We start from the raw sequence: 19,241 nt of genomic DNA, 5'->3' as shown, positions 1-19,241 counted from the left end.
AAAAGAAGGTACATAAATAGGTACTTAGAGACCACGATAGGTATCAGGAAGGAAGAAGTCCAGGGAGGGGCAGTGCTTGGAGGCCCTGGAGAGAGAGAGAGAGATGGAGTGGGGCAGGGAAGGGGGGTTGGAGAGAAAGAGAGAAAACTGGCTCATCAGAGGAGCAGGGGCAATGGTGAGGTGGCTGGAGCCTTGCAAGCAGGGCCAGGCGGTCCCGTGAGGCTGTGCGCGGGTGTAATTGCAACGAGAAGCCAGGGAAAGGCTGATGCAAGCTGATATCCGTATTTAGGAGGGGGTCTCTCTGGCTGCTGTGCATGCAAGCACGCCAAGCTTGCGGCCCACAGGTCACATGCCTCGTTCTCTTGGCCCGTGTCAGCCTCTGCGTTTGACATGCTGGTGTAGTGGACTGGAGGGGGCGAGAGCGGAAGCAGGGAGCTTGGTGCTCAGGCTCAGTGCTGGGAGCCGAGGGAGAGGAGCAGCCAGGTGTCTGGGAAATGGGACAGGGAGCTCTCAGGATGGGCTGGGTGTGGGGTGGGAGACTCCCAGGCATCCCGCATGAGGCGTGAGCTGGGGACGGGAGAGGAACCCGGCGTGCGCGCGGGAGAGCCAGGCCGCCTTCCTCTGGGGTGTGTGACGGTGAATGCCGGAAGCCCCTCGGAACATCCATGTACGGGCCGGCAGAGAGGACACGGGCGGGTGAGAGAGGGCTGCAGGCCTTGCTCAAGCCCCATCGGTGTCTCCCTGCCTGCCTTGCAGAACTTAGGCCGCTGTTGGCCTGGGCAAGGAGCCAGCTAATGCCACGTGGCTCATGACCCTGAAGGTCTGTGTCATGGGGCTCCCACCCACCCCAGGCCTTGGTGCTGGTCGGTCCCCACTTGTGGAGATTTCCAGGAAGCCAGTCTTCCCGCCGGTTGCCCATGGCAACGTCAGCGGCCCGAGAGCCGGAGCTGGCGAGAAGCGGCCAGAGAAGGCCGGCCGCTTCCTTGGGCCTTTGCTGGTCGACACCCTGCTTCTGGCTTCTCCCAGGATCCCCGGCTGCCGGCCACGTGTGGATTCTTGTGCAAAACCCACCCCCTGTTTGTTTTCCCCTCCACCCAAATGGAGCCCCTGTTTGGTTCCTTTCTGCTCGGTGGCTTCTTTGGAGGCTGTTGAAACAGACCGGAGGGGGACCCTCGGCAGCGACGGTTCCATAGCTCATTATCTCTCCCCAAACCCGATTATTAGCTCAGATTTCTCTGATCGCTAGCTGCTGTTCGTGACGAGTTGTGTGCCACTAATGCCAGCTGGTCCCCTTAAACAGGACCCACCATGCCAGGGAAAACGGGCTGGCATTCAGAGCCACCAGCTACTTGGCTTTTTCATTTTAATGGGCTCCACCAAATGCTCCAGGCCAAGGGGGCCCCGAGGAGCCCGAACAGACGGGCTCCCAGCCCCCGGTGGGCAGCCACTCTGGCTCTCTCCCGGGCTGCGGCCATGTTCGCTGCTGGGACCGTAGGGCCTGTGTTGGGGCCCGTAGGAGCAGAGGGGGTGAGTGGCCACTTGCCTTCACTGCGTTCATGCCTGCCTGCCACCCGCCCATCACCTTTTCCCCACTACACTCGTCCCCAGCCCCTTCCCTGGAAATGCGCCTGTTGGCCATGCACTCAGACACGTGTGTGTGTGTGTGTGTGTGTGTGTTTTACCCGGTCTGTGTTGGGGAGACTCGGGTTGGCTTTGGGAAAGGGGATGCCAAAAGAGACCTGATCCCCCAGCATGGCTTTCTCTCCTTTCTTCCTCTCTAGGCTGGGTCAGTCACTCTGGACTGTGCCATCCTAGCCAGGGAGCGGAAGGCTTGAGGGCAGGAGGCAAGTCTGCAGGTTTGCTGCAACCGAGGCCCCTATTCTGCCTTGCCCTGGACCACACTCCGGCCCCGCCTGCCTGCAAGCTCCCCGCCGGCCTCTGGGGGGCTCCTGCTCCCCCCGCCTCTCACCCTGTGCAGCGTTCCAAATGCATGTGCGCGTTTCGAACCCAGACCTTCTGATTTCCAGTTTGGGTGGGGATTCCAAGGGCTCTGTCTTCCCCGCCTGGAGTGCCTCCCCGCTTCCACTCCTCGGGGCCCCAGCCCCAAGCTTGTCTTTCCAGGGGGGCTTTCCTGTGCGAACAGCCAGGTTTAAATGGCACGTCTGGCATTAAAGCACTCCTCATGGAGGTGGGGGACAATTGGAAATGAAGTAGCACGGTGGTTAAGAACACAGCTTTGGAATTAGCAGTCCCCGGGTTCAATCCTAGCTTCGCCTGCCTCCTAAGAGCTGTCTGTCCTTGGACAAAATTACTTAACCTGATCCTGTCTGAACGTCTCTGAATCTGTAAGAAGGGGTAACGCCCCATCTAAAAGCCTTGTAGCGGGGCCCTAGCCAGTTTGGTTCAGTGGATAGAGTGTCAGCCCCCGGACTGAAAGGTCCCAGGTTCGACTCAGGTCAAGGGCAAATACCTCAGTTGCAGTCTCAATCCCCAGCCCTGTCAGGGACCATGCAGGAGGCAACCAATTGATGTGTCGTTCCACATTGATGTTTCTCTCTCTCTCTCCTTCTCTTCCTCCTCTTCCTCTTTCTTCTTCTCCTCCTCCTCCTCCTCCTCCTCCTCCTCCTCCCTTCCACTCTCTCTAAAATATCAATGGGGCCGGGACTGGTTTGGCTCAGTGGATAGAGCATCGGCCTGTGGACTGAAAGGTTCCGGGTTCGATTCCGGGCAAGGGCATGTACCTTGGTGGCGGGCACATCACCGGTGGAGGGTGTGCAAGAGGCAGCTGATCAATGATTCTCTCTCATCGATGTTTCTAACTCTCTATCCCTCTCTTTTCTTCTCTGTGAAAAATCAATAAAATATATTTAAAAAATAAAATAAAATAAAGTACCAATGGGAAAATATTCTCAGGTGAGGATTAACAATGACAACAACAACAACAAAAATAGAAGCCTTGTAATGGGGTTTATTTCATGTGAGGTGAGTGGCTGGGCATCTTCCCACCATTCTCCACACTTTCCCTCTCTGCATTCTGTGGGAACACAGTCCCTGGTATTATGGGGGAGGGTACCATTTGAGTCACAGAATTGACAGCCACTGGCTGCTGGGAGCTGGGCTTGATGAGTTCCATCTGCGTGGCAGGGGCAGCCGGGAAGCAGGGCAGCAGGGCCCGGTGTATGTGGCCGCTCCCCCAGCCGCCCCGCTGCCCCACCAAAACATGTCCCAACTGCTGTGCCTCCCAGCACCCCTTGAACAAGCAGAGGGCAAGGGTTGGACTCTGAGCATCAGCGTGAGGCTTCCAGTGGAGGCCAGGCACCCCGGGGCCCAGGCTGGGTGTGTGCCTGGCTGCCCTCTGGCTCTGTGGGGCCCTGGGCTAGCCAAGGGGTGGCTGGCTGGCACATGCTGTCTTCCTGGGTCCCTGGACGGTCTCTGTGGTGCCCTGCTTTGGCTACTGCCGGTGCCCAGCAGCCCTGGAGGCCTCCCCAGGCTAAGCCTCTTCCCCAGCAATGCAGGAGGGCGAAGCCAGAGCCAGGGCTGCGGGTGAGGGGTCTGCTGAGCCAATAGGTGTGCCAGACCAGAGCAGGCAGCCCTGGGACCGCCCGTCCGCCCGCCCGGCCAGGAATACCACAGGGCAGGGCTGGCTCTGGCCTCCCTTGGGGAGCAGAGCCTCTGCATACCTGTCTCCTGGCCACAGGCACATTGCTTCCTCTCTCCTGCCTGAGCTTATGCTTTCCCCACCCAAAGGCCCCGCTCCTCTGCCTGGACTGACCCCACCTTCCCTCTTCCCTTGGCGGATCTCCCCACACATTCCTCTCTGTGTTGGCTCCTGGGTTTACTCCTCAGTCACCGTGTACTCAGTGTGAACTACATGCCGTCCACTGCCTTAGCTGCTGGGCATGTGAAGATGAAAAAGAGACAGTGCTTCCCTCCCTCTCTCCCTCCCTCCCTCCCTCCCAGCCTGGCGGAGGACATCACACCCCCATGGCATTCTGAGGCTGGGAAGGAGGGGCTGTGATGTGCAGGGCAGGAACTTCCTGCCAGGGAGAGGCGACATCATTCTTATAGAGCTTAGTGTAATGAGGCCTCTTTTTGAAAATATATATTTTATTGATTTTTTTTTTTTTTTTTTACAGAGAGGAAGGGAGAGAGAGAGAGAGAGCTAGAAACATCGATGAAAGAGAAACATCAATCAGCTGCCTCCTGCACACCTCCGACTGGGGATGTGCCCACAACCAAGGTACATGCCCTTGACTGAAATCGAACCTGGGACCTTTCAGTCCGCAGGCTGACGCTCTATCCACTGAGCCAAACTGGTTTCGGCTGAGGCCTCTTATGCTAAAACACTTATGTACATTCTCCTGACAGCTTGGTTCCGTATCTCATTATGATGCTGTAGACGTTGTCCCTTTTTACAGGCAAGGAAACCGAGGCAAGGCTTCAGAGGCCTGGTGACTAAGGGTTTAAAGGTCATTTGCTCCCACTGTAGGCAGTGATCCTGGAGGCGGGGATCGAGGTGGGCCGTGAGAATGGGCGAGGATCGAGGAGAGGAAGGAAGGCGTCCCTGGCAGGGGGACTGGCGTGGGCCAAGGCCCTGAGGCCAGACTCTCACGTAACCTCCGATACACAGCAGCCTGCACTCACAGGAGAGCATGGGGCGGGGAGTGGGGAGCTGAGGTCACGGAGGCCAAGGCTGCTGCGTGGAGCTGGTACCTTCCTGCCCAGATCGTGGGGAGGAGTGGGTGGCGGTGACTGTGGTTGGGCCTGTGCTCTGGAAAGACCGAGGGCAGCGTGGGGATGAACTGGAGTGGGGAGAGCCCGAGGCGAAGGCCAGGGGTCTCTGGTGTCCTGGGCCCGGTGAGTGACGACAAGCCGGAGCCCAGGATGTCCACTGCACACACACACACACACACACACACACACACACACACACACACACCCCTGCCCGCCTCTGGGCTGCTCTCCTTGGCTCCGCAGGCACCTGTGGGCAGGTGCATGGACCTCACCCTCCTGAGACCTCATGATTGGCCAGGCCCATGCCTGGGCTCACAGCGGAGCCCAGAAATGTGGTGCTTAGAGACTGGGAATAAGGGGGTCCCACACTACATTTATTTGCAACAGAAACCACCCCACCTACACTTTCCCCCGCTGAGAGAGGCCGTGTATGTGTGTACACACACACACACACACACACACACACACACAGCTGATGCTTTACCTCTCTCCTTTCTGAGGAGCCGGTTAATGGGATGATGGGGCAGTGACGCTTTAAACAGCCACACTGCAGTTCCGCAATCGAGGGGCGGGGGCGGGGGACAGCGGCAGGGGAAGATGGCGCCCCTCACTCTCCGCTCTTCCCCCAGGCTGCCCCCTCCCTCCCACAGGCGGCTGCAGCACCGTGTGCTCTTTCTGTTTTCTCTCTCCAAGGTGGGCCTTAATGTCTTGGTTCAGAAAGCCAACAAGTTCACCCCGGCCACCCGCCTTCTCGTCCAGAGATTTGTGCCCTTCCCCGCTGTAGGTAAGCTGCACAGTGCTGAGCATCTGCGTGTGTGTGTGTGTGTGTGTGTGCATCATATGCGTGTGCATGGGCATGGGGGTCTATGGGGCTCTCTGTGCTCTCGGGAGGGGGTCCTGACATGGGGTGGGAGGTGTTTCTTCGCAGGGACAACTGGAACAGGACGTGTGGCGATAGAGGAAAAGGTAACAGGGGCCAGGCTGACGAGCTCTGTGTCCAAAATTCTACACAGAGTTTCTTAGCCTGGGATCCCAGGTCCCTGCAGGGTCAGGAGATAGAAGGCAGTGGATCCCAGGAACTTGGCTGGGGCAGAATTGATACTAACCTCTAACTGAAATGCAACGTTTCCTTCCTTTATGAATGTAGGCAGCCAACCACGGTAACAAGCAGGCCCGGTGACTGTCACCAATAGAAATCACACATGTTCTCATGTCTCATCACAGCTGCAGAGACCTTAAAATATGGTTCAAAATTAGTACCAACAGATCCGCTGGTAGATCTTGTTTTTAATTCATGAGTTAAAAGGCAAATCTATTACTATATCACAATTTTTAAAGTATTTTGATGACATTTCAATGGAATTCCTTTGTTTTCGGCATGTAGACACATTATTTGGAGGGAGGTGCCCGGGCCTCCCCAGACTGTCCCAGTTCCTGACACAAAGCTCCCGCTAGTCTAGGGTTCCTTGGGAATTGTGGGCCCATTGGGTTTCGCAGCCCCCACGCACCTCCGGGTAATTGTGGGCGCATGAGTGTGTGCAGAGGGGATCTCGTCTGCCTTCAGCCCAGTCTGTGCTGGCCTCGGGGCCTCTGAGCTCACAGCAGATGCCCCAGGCCTGGGCCTGGAAATCCTCAAAGCCCAGGCGGCTCTCACACATTGCGGGCCAGTAGTTTTAGTGCTGGCTTTACCCAGAGGCCAGGTAAGTTTCTACTAAACAAATACAAAAAAAAGTTTTACATAAACGTGAAAGGCACACTTTAAAATTAAATGCCCACTGCACTTTGAAGTTACGTATTACGTGTTCTTACCAGGTAATATCTTTTTAAAGTATACTTTGTAATGTGAAGGGAGAATTCTCGTGATCCGTCCGCAATGTGTTAAGAAGCCCACACCTTGTTTGGGAAGGGCACCCCTTTGGGAAGTTTTTTAAAAATTAAAAAGAAATAAACAACATCGAAAGACACCTGAGGCAGCCGGTGATCAGTAATCCAAAGAGGAGCCTCAGCCAGGGTTTGAACCATGACACTGAGTTCCCCACCTGAGGCCAGAGGACAAAGATGGGGGGGGGGGGGCGGCCCCAGGGTGAGGGGGTCCTGTGACGTCCTTGGTGCCAAGGCTCCATCTAAAGGGCTGGGCGTCAGACCCAAGTTCATGGCCCAGACCCTGCTCTCCTCCTCCAGAGCTCAGTCTCCCCATCTGTACAATGGGCACCAGTACTTACCTTCCTACAGGCCAGAGCTGTGAGAGGATCACATGAGACCCCAGACCAGATTCCATTCCAGGGAGAGCGCCTTGAAGCACCTGGAAAGCTCCCGGGAGACCATTCCGGGGCGGCCCCACCTCCTCTGTGGCCCAGAGGCTAATGGACTCCCGGGACCAGCCTGCTTGATGAGCCTTGGCCAACCCAGATAATTGCTATAGCAACTCCACACTTTTAATGAACCCTCAGCTATTTCTAGTGTGGGCCATTAATGCAATGACTCTTTAGATCTGACTTTGTTAAGGGGCCTCATTGAGTGAACACGGCTGCTGTTCTCGTGGTCCTCACCATCCTGGGCTGGAGGGGTAAGTGCAGCCCGAGAAGGGGGCAGCTCTCAGCCGCCCTGGACTGGATCCGGGACTCGGCTGAGATGTAATCTGTCCTTGAGCCAGGCTCCAAACAAGGACTCCGCCAGGGCCCATTCCAGCCCTGCTCTCCTGGCCGTCTTGCAGGGTGACCTTGGAGGGGGTCTTCACCTCTGTGGGGCTCCTGAACGCAGGAGGAGGGTCCCTGCTTTCAGGTCTGACCCTTTCTGTCACCCCCACCTGAGACTTTCTGTCTCTGGTTGGGCTCCAGCGTGATTCCTCCTCTCCTGCCTTCTTGTTGGGGAGGAGCCTACAGCCTCTCGCACACGTCCAGCCACCACTCAGGGGCCTAGTGCTCCTGTGTACCCCTGGCCAGCTGCACAGGCGGCACTCTGAGTGGTGTGCAGCCCTGAGAGTCCTAGCTGGCCAGAATCCTGAGAGAAGCAGGCCCTTTGTGGCCCCTTCCTCAGGTCCATGCCCAAGTCCTGGCTGTGGACCTGCCCGCCTTCCACCTCCTCCACATTCAAGCTTCCGTCTTTCTGGCACCCAATGCCCATCCCAGGCCCAACTGCCAATGGTCACTAGCTGACGCCCCTGGTCATTGCTGACACAGTGGTAATGGGCATGCCTCTCTCTCTCCGGGGGTTCAAAATTCCCTTGGTCCTCTCAGGCCACCATCTAGTCCGTGCATAGGGCCTCCCTCCACCTGATCCCCAGGGCCCTCTGGCCAGGACAGAAGATCTCTAAGCTTTCCACGGCGTGCTGGTGCCACCAGCTGCCCAGCCCTGCTTTCCACGGCAGGCTGGGCCAGACGGGGCCGGGCCACGGCTCAGACCCCTGAGAAGGCCGCTCAGGACTTGCTTTCCCCAGTGGAGGGTTCTTTGCCCCTCTGGAGGCCTGGCCGGGTGGGAAGACAGGACTCCCGGAGCTGTGAGCACACAAGGGAAGTGACGGGTTGAGCCCTGGGTGTCGGGATGTGTCTGTAGGAGGATGGAACAAAAAGGGGTCTTCAGGGTGAGGGAGGGTCCTGAAGGGGCTTCGGTGCACTGTGCTCAGAGGCCACCTCCCGACTCTGCCTCCTGGGCCGGCTGGAAACTCAGACTCAGGGGAACCAGAAGGCTCCAGGGGGTCAGTTGCTTCTTCCCACTGGGCTCCTGCCCCCGGGCTGAGGTCCAGGAAGCAGGAGGACTGCTCTCTGCACTGAGACCCTGGTGCTGTCCAGGAGAGAGGCCTGAGACCCCTGGCCCAGGACACCTGGCTCACGCCTGACTCTGCCACTCCCCCCCCCCCTCCCTGGCCTGGGACCAGGTCCTACTTCAGCCCTTTTCTGCTGGGGCCGCAGCCTCCCCGGGGCTTGTAAAGCCCAGTATTCCTGGGGCTCCACAGCTCTCCCCATTCCCCCAGGGGCTCTGTTCCCCTCAACTCTCCTCCTTCTCTCTCCGGGAGGACCCTAGGCAGAGGGAGCCATCCCATTTGCAGAAGAAACGAATTCGGACTCACTGAACGTTCTCCTGTCCTGGCCACAGCCCAGGCTCCTCCAGCCACTGAATGCCCTCCGCTTCAGTCACTGAGAAACTGAGGGGCGTGGTCCAGAGGCCGGCTGTGCCCTGTCCCACCAGGACCACCTCTAGTTTGGCCCCTGATTTTTCAGCTGGGGGTATGCATGTGCACGTGTGTGTGTGTGTGTGTGCGTGTGCGTGCGTGTGCGTGTGCGTGTGTGTGTGTGCGTGTGTGTGTGTGTGTGTGTGTAGTACGTGGGGAGCCACAAGGACTCTCCCTGCAGCCTCTCCCCCGAGGTGGTTTCAGAGCTGTGCCGGACCCTGGTCTGGAACAGCAATCATGTGGGAAATCTCGTTTCTATTTATACATGGACATGTTAGGAAAGACGGTGTGCGCTGGCATCAGAATCGATTGGGGACTGGTAATTAATTTGTTTAGACCTTAATTAATTCTCCAGTTCTTTCTTATTTGTGGACTGTCACGCTTAATTGTGTTCAGGAGCCGGAGCTCGGAGCAGGCCCTCCATTAATTGACGTGCAGTTGCTGTGAGGTGGAAGTTAATGGTTTGGGGAGCTGGGCAAACAGTGTAATTAAAGGTCAATTGAGGCGGCATCGGAAAAGTACAAGCTTCCAGGTCCAGCCGCCTGGCTCCGCGCGCAGAGTCCGTTCCCTTCACAGGAGGCCTTGCGGGGAGGGAGGAGGGGGGGCTGGGAGCAATGACCGGCAAGAGGAGGTCCCGCCGGGGCCATATGGGCTGGCCAGAAGAGTAGGTGCACCTTGTCAGGAAAAGGCGGGCAGAGCTGAGAGGTGGCGACCCCAGGGGTCACCTGGCAAGCGTGGCCGTGTACTCAGGCTCCTGTGTACATGTGAGCAGGAGCCAGGGCAGGGAGCTCTGAAGGTCACCCCCAGACTGCCTGGCTGAATCCATGCCGAGCAGGCACAAGCAGTGCTCTGTGCTCATAAAGACCCCTGTGTGGGCTCTGAGCTCCTGCTGGGGAGGCCTGGGCCCCAGCACCCACCCGCCCGCCAATTCCCTGCAGAGGGAGCAACCTTCCCGCCCGGCCCAGAAATGCCAGCCTCGGCATCCCCTCGTTGGGGAGTGACTTTTCCCTGCGCTGTCGACGGCAGTCTCTTATGTTAAATGTTATGACTTATTTCATTCCCATGAAGAAATCTCGGCATTCACCAGTCGCCCGTTTCTCAGGATGTCTGGGCAGCCTCTGCGAGGCCTTGTGTTCGTTCACACAGTGTGCCCGTGTCGCCCACGTCTGCCCCCAACGCCATGCTCCCTGGGGTCCAGCCCACAGGGGTCTTGGTATCACTGTCTTCCCCCCACACACACCCCACCCTACCTCCACGCCATTGCTCCCGCCTTGCTGCTCATTCCACCCTCCCCAGAAGGTGCCCACAGCAGTGTACCTGCCCCAGGCTCAGCCCAGGCCTGCCCCTCACCCATTCCTCTTCCTTTGACACCAGTGGGTGCCGGCTGTGTCCTGGGCCTCATGACCTATGCTCCCTCCACCCAGGTCAATGATAATGTGGTGTCCACAGCCCCCAGGTGTGGCCCACTCAGATTCCTCGTGGCCATAGCCATAGCCAGGGGAACGTGTGGCTTCCCTCCTGCCTCTCTCTCTGCCCCAAGCCTTTGTCTACAGCCCTGTTGGCCTGGAGTCACCATGCCTCACGCTACCTCAGCCCTCCCTCTGCCTTCCCTTGGCTGCCAGGCCTTTGTTTCTCAGCTCACACACTACCACCTCCAAGACGCTTTGTCTGGTAGGATGAAGAAAGTGAAACTGCCCGGCTGGTATGGCTCAGTGGTTGAGTATCAAGCCAAGAACCAGGAGGTCACTGGTTCGACTCCCCTTCAGGACCCATGCCCAGGTTGTGTGTTCAATCCCCCGTTGGGGGCGTGCAGGACAGTCGATCAATGATTCTCTCTCATCATTGATGTTTCTGTCTCTCTCTCTCCCTCTCCCTTCCTCTCTCTGAAATCAATAAGAACACATATTAAAATAAGTAAGTCAGTAAATAAATAAAACACATATTCATTCATTTCAGCTGCTGTAGGCATTCTACTCTAAGACTATTCCACAGCTGATTCATGGGGACATTTAGGTTGTTTCCAGTTTCTTGTTGTTATGCATAGCATTGCCCTTGCACTAAACAACCTCGTGCACTTGGCCTTGGGCACAGCTGGAGGGGCGTCTTCTCCTGGACAGAGGTTTTCAAATGACCACCGGGGAGCTTTACCCAGATGTGAGGCCTGGCTCTGAGGTGTGGTTTCCACTCTGCAGCCGGGGTGAGGGTCGGCTGTCCAGAGTCTGCACCTGGATGTGGAATGAGTGCGTCCGCGGGCTTGCACATCTCCAGCTTTTCTACGTTTCCCAGTGAGCGTACTGGCTTTCACTCTCTTGTTTCTGTACATCTTCTTCAAACGTGGTATTATCAATCTTTAAAAATGTTTGTCCATATGAAATGGTTCCTTTTTCATTTTCATTTTTCCAATTTCCAGTACGGCTGAGGACCTTTTCTTAGGTGTATTGGGCATTTGGGTTTCCAAATAGGAAGGAATGTGGTGGGGGAAGGGGAGGGAGGGGAGAGAGAGAGAGATTCCTATTTCATACCACACACAAAAAGAAATCCCGGTAGATTAAAGACTGAAATGTGAAAAGTGAAATGTTAAAGTTTCTAGCCCTGGCTAGTGTGGCTCAATTGATTGAGCATTATCCCATGCACTGAGAGGTGGCCGGTTCGATTCCCTGATAGGGCACATGCCTAGGTTTCAAGTTCTATCACCACTAAGACTAAGGGGCATTTAGGAGGCAGCTGATTGATATTTTCTCCCCCCTTTCTCTTCCTCTCCCTCTCTAGAATCAATAAAAACACATTTTAACAAAAAGTGAAAGCTTCTAGAAGAAAATACAGATGAATATTGGAGTCAGGATAGAGTTTCTTAAAGACACCTTAAAAAGTATATGTCAGAGAGAGAAGGATTATTTCTTTGACTACATTTTAAACCATATGACAGAATACACCATCAACAAAGTGAGCAAACCATACTCTATTTAACCAATCTCCAAAACATATAGAACTGCTATAGATTTATCTTTTCTGATATTCAAAAATCTACTTTTGATTATTAATAAGATTGAGTGCACGTTCATTGATTTTTTAAAACATTTTACAAATTCCTACTCAAATATTTTCCAGTAATTTCTATCACTATCTTTTTCTTAATTGTTAAAGCTCTTTATACAATTTTATGGATTTTTTTTGCTGCATATTACAAACCACTCAAACTGGCTTAAATAATAAATGAATTTGTTTATTTGTTTATTTATTTATTTTTTCTTAATACCTTCACCTTTTCCACCCAGCTCCCCAAATTCCTCCCCTCTGACAGCTGTCAGTCTGTTCTTTGTCTTTATGAGAGTGTTTTTATTTTGTTTGTTAGTTTATTTTGTTCGTTAGAGTCCACGCATGAGTGAAAGCATGTGATACTTGTCTTTCTCTGACGGGCTTATTTCTCTTAGCACAATACTCTCCAGGGCCATCCATGCTGTTACAAAGGATAAGAGTTCCTTCTTTTTCGTGGCCAACTAGTACTCCATTGTGTAACTGTACCACAGCTTTTTTCTCCACTCATTGTTGATGAACATTTGGGCTGCTTCCAGGTCTTGGCTATTGTAAATAAGGCTGCAGTGAACATAGGGGTGCATATATTTTTTTGAATTAGTGTTTTGGGTTTCTTCAGATATAGTCTTAGAAGTGGAACCATTGGTCCAATGGCAGTTCTATTTTTAATTTTTTGACGTCACTCCGTACTGCTTTCCACAGTGGCCACACCAGTCTGCATTCCCACCAACTATGCAAGAGGGTGTCCTTTTCTCCTCATCCCAGCCAGCGCTTGTTTGTTGATTTGTTGATGACAGCCATTCTGACAGGTGTGAGTTGATATTTCATTATGCTTTGAATTTCCATTCCTCTGGTGATTATCAATGACATTGAGCATCTGTACAAAGGAATCTATCACTTTACAAAGGTCGAGTTCTGGGTGAAACATCCAGGGCCTTTCCTTCCACTTCCCTGTCTGGGGACTCACCTTCCACCTCTGTCTGGAGCTCCCTGAAGATGGCACCAGCAATCCCAAAGGTCACATTCAGATCCACCACTGCCCAGAGGACAGGAGGCACTGCCCGCTACCTCTTCTTAAATAAAAGCAGCCCTTTCCTAAAAGACCCCTGCCGCCATTCCTCATTGGCTAGGACCGATCACATGTTCTTTCCTAGCCAATTGCTGGCAAGGGAGGGATTATTACAATCAGTTTAGACTAATCTTTTGGGGGTAGAATAGCTGTTGAGTCAGTCACCATGAGCCTCCCTAATAGAGTAATATTAGTAGCTCTTTGTCATTTTGTCACTTTCCCATTTCTTATCACATAGCTTACAGAATAGATATTGAATGCCACATTATTCTAAGATGCCTCTCTTATAAGAGGCATTAATACAATAGTCATTGAGAAGAGGAAAGGGCTGTATTTCTTGTTCATTTGAAGGATAAATAAGCATTCACTACATGTTCAATCCAAGCCACTTTTTAAACTATATATATATATATATATATATATATATATATATATATATATAATTGATTTTTTACAGAAAGAAAAAGAGAGGGATAGAGAGTTAGAAACATCGATGAGAGAGAAACATCGATCAGCTGCCTCCTGCACACCCCATACTGGGGATGTGCCCGCAACCAAGGTACATGCCCTTGACTGGAATCGAACTTGGGACCCTTGAATCCGCAGGCCAACACTTTATCCACTGAGCCAAACTGGTTAGGATTCAAGTTACTTTCTTCTACACCACAGAGTTTGTCTCAGCCTTCTCCTCATCTTCCGGGGGCTGGAAGGGTCAAGATGAGAAGCAGAGATTGCAAAAGACAGTGGTGGTTGTGATGCTGTTCACAATCCATGTCCAAAGAGCCAGTGTAATTTCAAAGCATACAGGAGAATAGTGGGGATTCTTTATCTGCAGTTTCTATTTGGTTACACTTGCAATTTCATTTTTTTTCTTTTTTAATATATTTTATTGATTTTCCACAGAGAGGAAGGGAGAGGGATAGAGAGCTAGAAATGTCGATGAGAGAGAAATCGACCAGCTGCCTCCTGCACCCCCTCCTGGGGATGTGCCCACAACCAAGGTACATGCCCTTTGACCGGAATCGAATCTGTGACCTCTCAGTCTGAAGGCCGATGCTCTATCCACTGAACCAAACCGGTTTCAGCTCTTTTTTTTCTTCTTTACTTGCAGAAAAAATATTCCTGAAGTTCATCAGGTTCCTTAGGTAGTTTCTGACATATAGATGCCTGAGTGTCAGACCCATGAATAGGTCACACCAAATCCCTGCTGGCTTTCAAACTTTTATGATCTACTTCAAGAAGTTTGGCTATTTCTTTTCCATTTTTAAACAAGTAAAGCATGATTCTAGTCTCATTGTAAAAATGCAAACAGTGTAGAGACTTTTAGGGTAAAAAGTGGAAGCCCTGCAACGCTCCCCCGGATTCCTAAATTTAGGTTCCTTCCCCGAGGAGAGTGCCCGGTGCAGCGTGAAGCGTCCGAAACTCCGCGGGTGGGTGTACGTGCACACAGATGTGCACGCACCCGTTACGAGCTGTGCGTTCCGTAAACTGTTCTGTGCGGACGCAGTAGCTCTTTTCATATAAGTTTGCTTTGGAGAGCGTTCCATGCAGATTCCGTAAATGGTGGACATTTAGGCTGTTTCTAATTATTTGCTCTTGCAAACAGCGCTATAATTAACATCCTTGTAAATGTCTCTTTGTACATATGGGCAAGCATTTCTTTAGGGGAGCTATCTATGGTTTGGCAATTTCTGCCGCCTCTAATTGCATTGCCTGGTATCTGGCAGACGATCTTCCGCATGCACAATAACTTTTCGCGTCCGCGCTCCATTCTAGTGTACGTTTTAAAAAGAAGTTCTAGGCGACAATTAGGGATCTAAGTTTAAGTTCAGATTCCATGCGGATCGCGGTAAGCCACTGAGGTGACGCTCGAATGAACAGAGACACACGGCTACGCTCACCCATGACCCGGCCATTGTGATGGGGAGCCGGCAAGATCCCCCTCCCTCAAGCACCCTCTGTTAGGCATACCTCGATTCTGCAAACATTAAAATATGAGAAAAATGCATCTTGGGATAGAGGAGTTCTGGTGTTTTAGTCTCCCTAAGTCCCTGGTCGGCAAACTTCGGCTCGCGAGCCCCAAGGGGCTCTTGGGCCCCTTGAGTGTGGCTCTTCCACAAAAGACCACGGCCTGGGCGAGTCTATTTGGAAGACGTGGCGTTAGAAGAAGTTTGAGTTTTAAAAGTTGGGCTGTCAAAAGAAATTTCAATCGTTGTTCTGTTGATGTTTGGCTCTGTGGACTAATGAGTTTGCCGACCACTGCCCCAAGTGAATAGATAGCCTATTGCTTCGCCCCCATATTTGAAGCGTCCTTCCTTGTGAGTTGATACAATTGCTTTACTACTAACTCATCCCCTCCACTCCCCAGGTGGAATAGTCTCTGCACTATTAAGTCTTTCTTTCTTGTTGTTGATCCTCACCTGAGGAATTTTTCCCCATTTATTTATTTATTTTTTTTTAGAGATAGTAGGAGGAGAGAGGAGGGAGAGAGAGAGAGAGCGCGAGAGAGAAACATCAATGTGAGAGAGACATATCGATTGGTTGCCTCCTGCACATGGGCGAGGATTGAACCTGCAACCCAGGTACTTGCCCTTGACTGGAACTTGAACCCGAAACCCTTGGGTGCTGTGGCCGATGCTCTAACTACTGAGACACACCAGCCAGGGCTCGACTATTAACTTTTTATCTATGTGTCTGTTCCCAGGTGTCTGAGCTAGTTCAGGGGCCAAGCTTTCCTGTAGTCTTAGTTTTGAGAACTTTCTTGCACGTTTGTCTTGTGTCTGCTGCTCCTCCTTCTTCCCACACTGTCCCTTTCACACGGGGCACTTCCTAGCTGTTCACACCGGCATGGCGCTGCATCATGGCGGGTCTGCCGTGAGAACGTCTGTGGCAGTCAAGGCCCTGCTTTCCTCAGGGCTTGACACGGAGCTTGCATCGGCACACAGCGATGTCTCATCCTCTCTCTCCGCCCGGGACACCTCCCAGCATCCCTGCTCCAACGTCAGTGATGCCCGAGTCTTGAATGATGTCAATCTGAGTTGAAAATGTGCCAGCTTTCTTAGCATGATCACTAACAGACTGTTTAATTAACCTGGGATACTGTCAATAGTTGGTCTTGCTGGTGTGCTGGAGAGGAGAGCGTGGCCACCCATGGCTGGTCTTGGTCTCGCTTGCTCTCTCTCTGTCTTTTCCACTTGCTCTTCACTTCTGGCTCTCAGAATCTGTGACTCGGGAGCTGGACTGGCCAGGAGCCGATGGGAGGGACCAGGGGTGGCCTGGAAGGAAGAGGGCAGGACGGAACGTTCTGGATGAGATCATGGCAATGAAACGACTGGAGCAGGCCAGCCATCTCGCTGCTCAAAGGCAGCTAACCTGTGCATACAGCAGGTGCCCAGTACATGGACAACCAGTATACACAGTCAGCAGAAGCAATGACGGTGCATGTGCCGTTTGAGTGGGCAGTGAGCATGAGGGTGTTCTAAGGGAGGAGCCTGGGGTTGCCCTCGTTCTGAGGTGGCTTTTAGGGTTTTCTCTGCTGCCTCTTCCCCCACCCGGACAGCTTAGAGGAGAGGGCAGCTTCCCCATGCCGAAAAGTGCCCTGGAGGCGCTGAGGAGGGGGGGAGGGGGCTGGGTTTTACCCCCTTTCATTCTTTCTCCTTCAAGTCATTTTGTGTTTGAACCCAAGTCCTGCTCTGTCCTGATGTAGCTATAATACATCGCATATTTGAAAATTGATGAGAGCAAGCAGGATGTCACCTATGGCTACTGGACCATCAGCTCCAAATCCATACTCTCTTTTCTTTTTCTGTCACTTTTTCCTACACACACACACACACGCACACGCACATGCACACGCACACGCACACGCACACGCACACACGCACACACACGCACACACGCGCACACACACGCACACACACACGCACACGCACGCACACACACGCACACGCACGCACACGCACACGCACACGCACACGCACACGCACACGCACACGCACACGCAGAGCTGGAAATGTCTCTGCCATTCCTGGCTTCCCCTGACCGGGCGTGAGCACTGGTGCAGAGGCTGCGACCGGAGATCCCACGGAGCCCTCCCTGCAGCCCCGCCTCCTGCACCAGGGGAGCGGGGAGGCGCTTGCAGAGTGAGCTGCCCTCCTGACTTGAAGTCCAGGCTCGTTCCTGGACCACATTCCTGTGGCCTTGTCTTTCCCAGAACAGCGGTGGAGGAGGCTGCTCCCCGAGGGCAGAGGCGGATGGCTTTGGGGGCAGAGACCCCCAGGACCCTCCCCGGTGGTTGGGTTGGGTCTCCTGGGAATGGCAGGCCTGGCAGCCCCAGGGGGTAAAGGACCAAGAGCAAAGCTGTCGCCACTGAACGCACAGGCTGGGTGCCCGCCTTCCCAAGGCCACGGTGGGGGCCAGCGCTGGCGGGAGCTCCCCTCTGAGGGCGAGGAGCGGGAGATTCGGCATCAGAATTAGAATCCAAGCCCAGCTGTCCCGAAACCGGGTTCCCAGCCTCTCCTCCTTGGCATCAGATTCACTTTCCTAACCCTGGGGCCTCTAGATGTGTGCGACACAGGGGTTTTCAACATCAGCGCTACTGACGTTTTGAGCCGGATAATTCTTTGCTGTGGGGCAGTGCTGTGCATTGTAGGATGCTTAGCAGCGTCTCTGGTCTCCACCCGCTCGATGGCCTATAGCAGTGGTCGGCAAACTCATTAGTCCACAGAGCCAAATATCAACAGAACAAGGTTGAAATCTCTTCGGAGAGCCACATTTTTTAAACGTAAACTCCTTCTAACGCCACATTTTCAAGATAGACTCGCCCAGGCCATGGCATTTTGTGGAAGAGCCACACTCCAGGGGCCCAAGAGCTGCATGTGGCTCGAGAGCCGCGGTTTGCCGACCGCCGGCCTATAGCAACCCCTGCACACCCCAGGCTGTGGTCATCAAAAAATGTCTCCAAATGTTGCCAGGTGTCTCACAAAATCAACCCGGTTGAGAGCCACTGAATCAGCCCGCTGAGCGCCTGCCCGGTGGACAGCCGTGGCCTGGCGCAGAGGAGGTCTGCCCGTGGGTACCACCGCGGCTGAGTGTCTTGCGGCCACGTGAGGGCTACTCAGAGATGACATCTGTGCTGCAAACGCATTTAAAAACTGGGTTTTCTCTCCAAAGACCGCAGAGCCTCTTGGTCTTCCCTCTGCATTTTCCATCTTCCACTTTATCGGAAAAGGAGACCGAGGCTCGGAGGCCCCAGGCCTTGTGCCACCCCTCACCTGCAGGACCCTGTCCCCCCGCTGCGAGCACCCCGGGCCCCTCTGCGCCCGGCGTTGGCTCAGGCACCAGGAGCATCTGCGGTCCTCCTCCCACTCCACCTGCCCACAGGCCCCGCCGCCCTCCAGCTCCCCAAACCCTGGTCCCCCCGCCCCCCCCACTAGAGGGAGCGGGGAAGCAGCAGGTGTTGATGCTAATCAGCGTTCACAGCCCAGAACTGCAGTCGCTCCCAGGCTCACACACTCCCCAAAATTAAACACTCATTATACAAAATTAATTGACATTAATTAGCAAAAATTAAAACTTTAAACACAGCAAGGCGCTTTGGGGGGAGGAGTGAAGCAGGCAGGCTCCACATTTGTCACCCACCCCCCCACTCCCCACCCGCCAGCCCACCACCCCCAAGACCCCCACTTGCATCCTGGAGCAGAGTTGGAGGAGTTCAGGTGAGGTCAGCACCCACACCCAGCCTCGGGCCCAGGCCCAGGCCCAGCCCTGCGAGTCCCCGGGGGCTAGCCACCAGCTGATGGGTGGCCCCCAAACTCTGGCATCCAGCATTTACTATGGGTCCAGGAACCCTCCCCTCAGCCAGGCCCCCATTCTCTCAGCTGAGGTGGGTGGGCATGGTCAAAGGATGAACCAGCCTTCTGAAGCCAAAGGTAGGATATTCCTGTAGCCCTGCCTGACCCCGCCCTCTCCCCATCTCCAGGGTATCCAGAGGACCAGGCTCTGTGACCTTCCAGCTCTGCCCCACTTTGCTATGTGACCTCAGATAAATCCCTACCCCCCCCCCCCGTCTCCCCCCCCCTCCCCCGTGAGCCTCAATGTTCCATCCATATGATGAGGGGGCGGTGCTGGGTGAGCACTGAGGTTCCTGCCGCTCTGGCACCTGCTGTCAGAGAAGCAAATCTCTGGGAACCTGATTCGCTCTGAGGAGCAAGGGGCTGGATGTGGGGTGCTGAGTTG

At 54.0% G+C, this 19,241-nt stretch overlaps 1 protein-coding gene across 7 annotated transcripts in view; it reads left to right on the top strand.

Moving 5' to 3' along the window:
- Nucleotides 1-19,241, top strand: part of SFXN5 (sideroflexin 5) — a 107,614-nt gene that overhangs the window by 59,852 nt on the left and 28,521 nt on the right. For all 7 annotated transcript variants that reach the window (XM_036435714.2, XM_036435713.2, XM_036435712.2 and 4 more), the window contains one exon: nt 5,428-5,518. In XM_036435714.2, coding sequence (XP_036291607.1) covers nt 5,428-5,518 — 91 coding nt within the window. The remainder of the gene's footprint in view (nt 1-5,427; nt 5,519-19,241) is intronic.

Source organism: Pipistrellus kuhlii, unplaced genomic scaffold, assembly GCF_014108245.1.
Source record: "Pipistrellus kuhlii isolate mPipKuh1 unplaced genomic scaffold, mPipKuh1.p scaffold_m20_p_13, whole genome shotgun sequence".
Taxonomy (NCBI): Eukaryota; Metazoa; Chordata; class Mammalia; order Chiroptera; family Vespertilionidae; genus Pipistrellus; species Pipistrellus kuhlii.
Note: the sequence above shows the minus strand (reverse complement) of the source record. Positions and strands in the feature narration are given on the sequence as shown.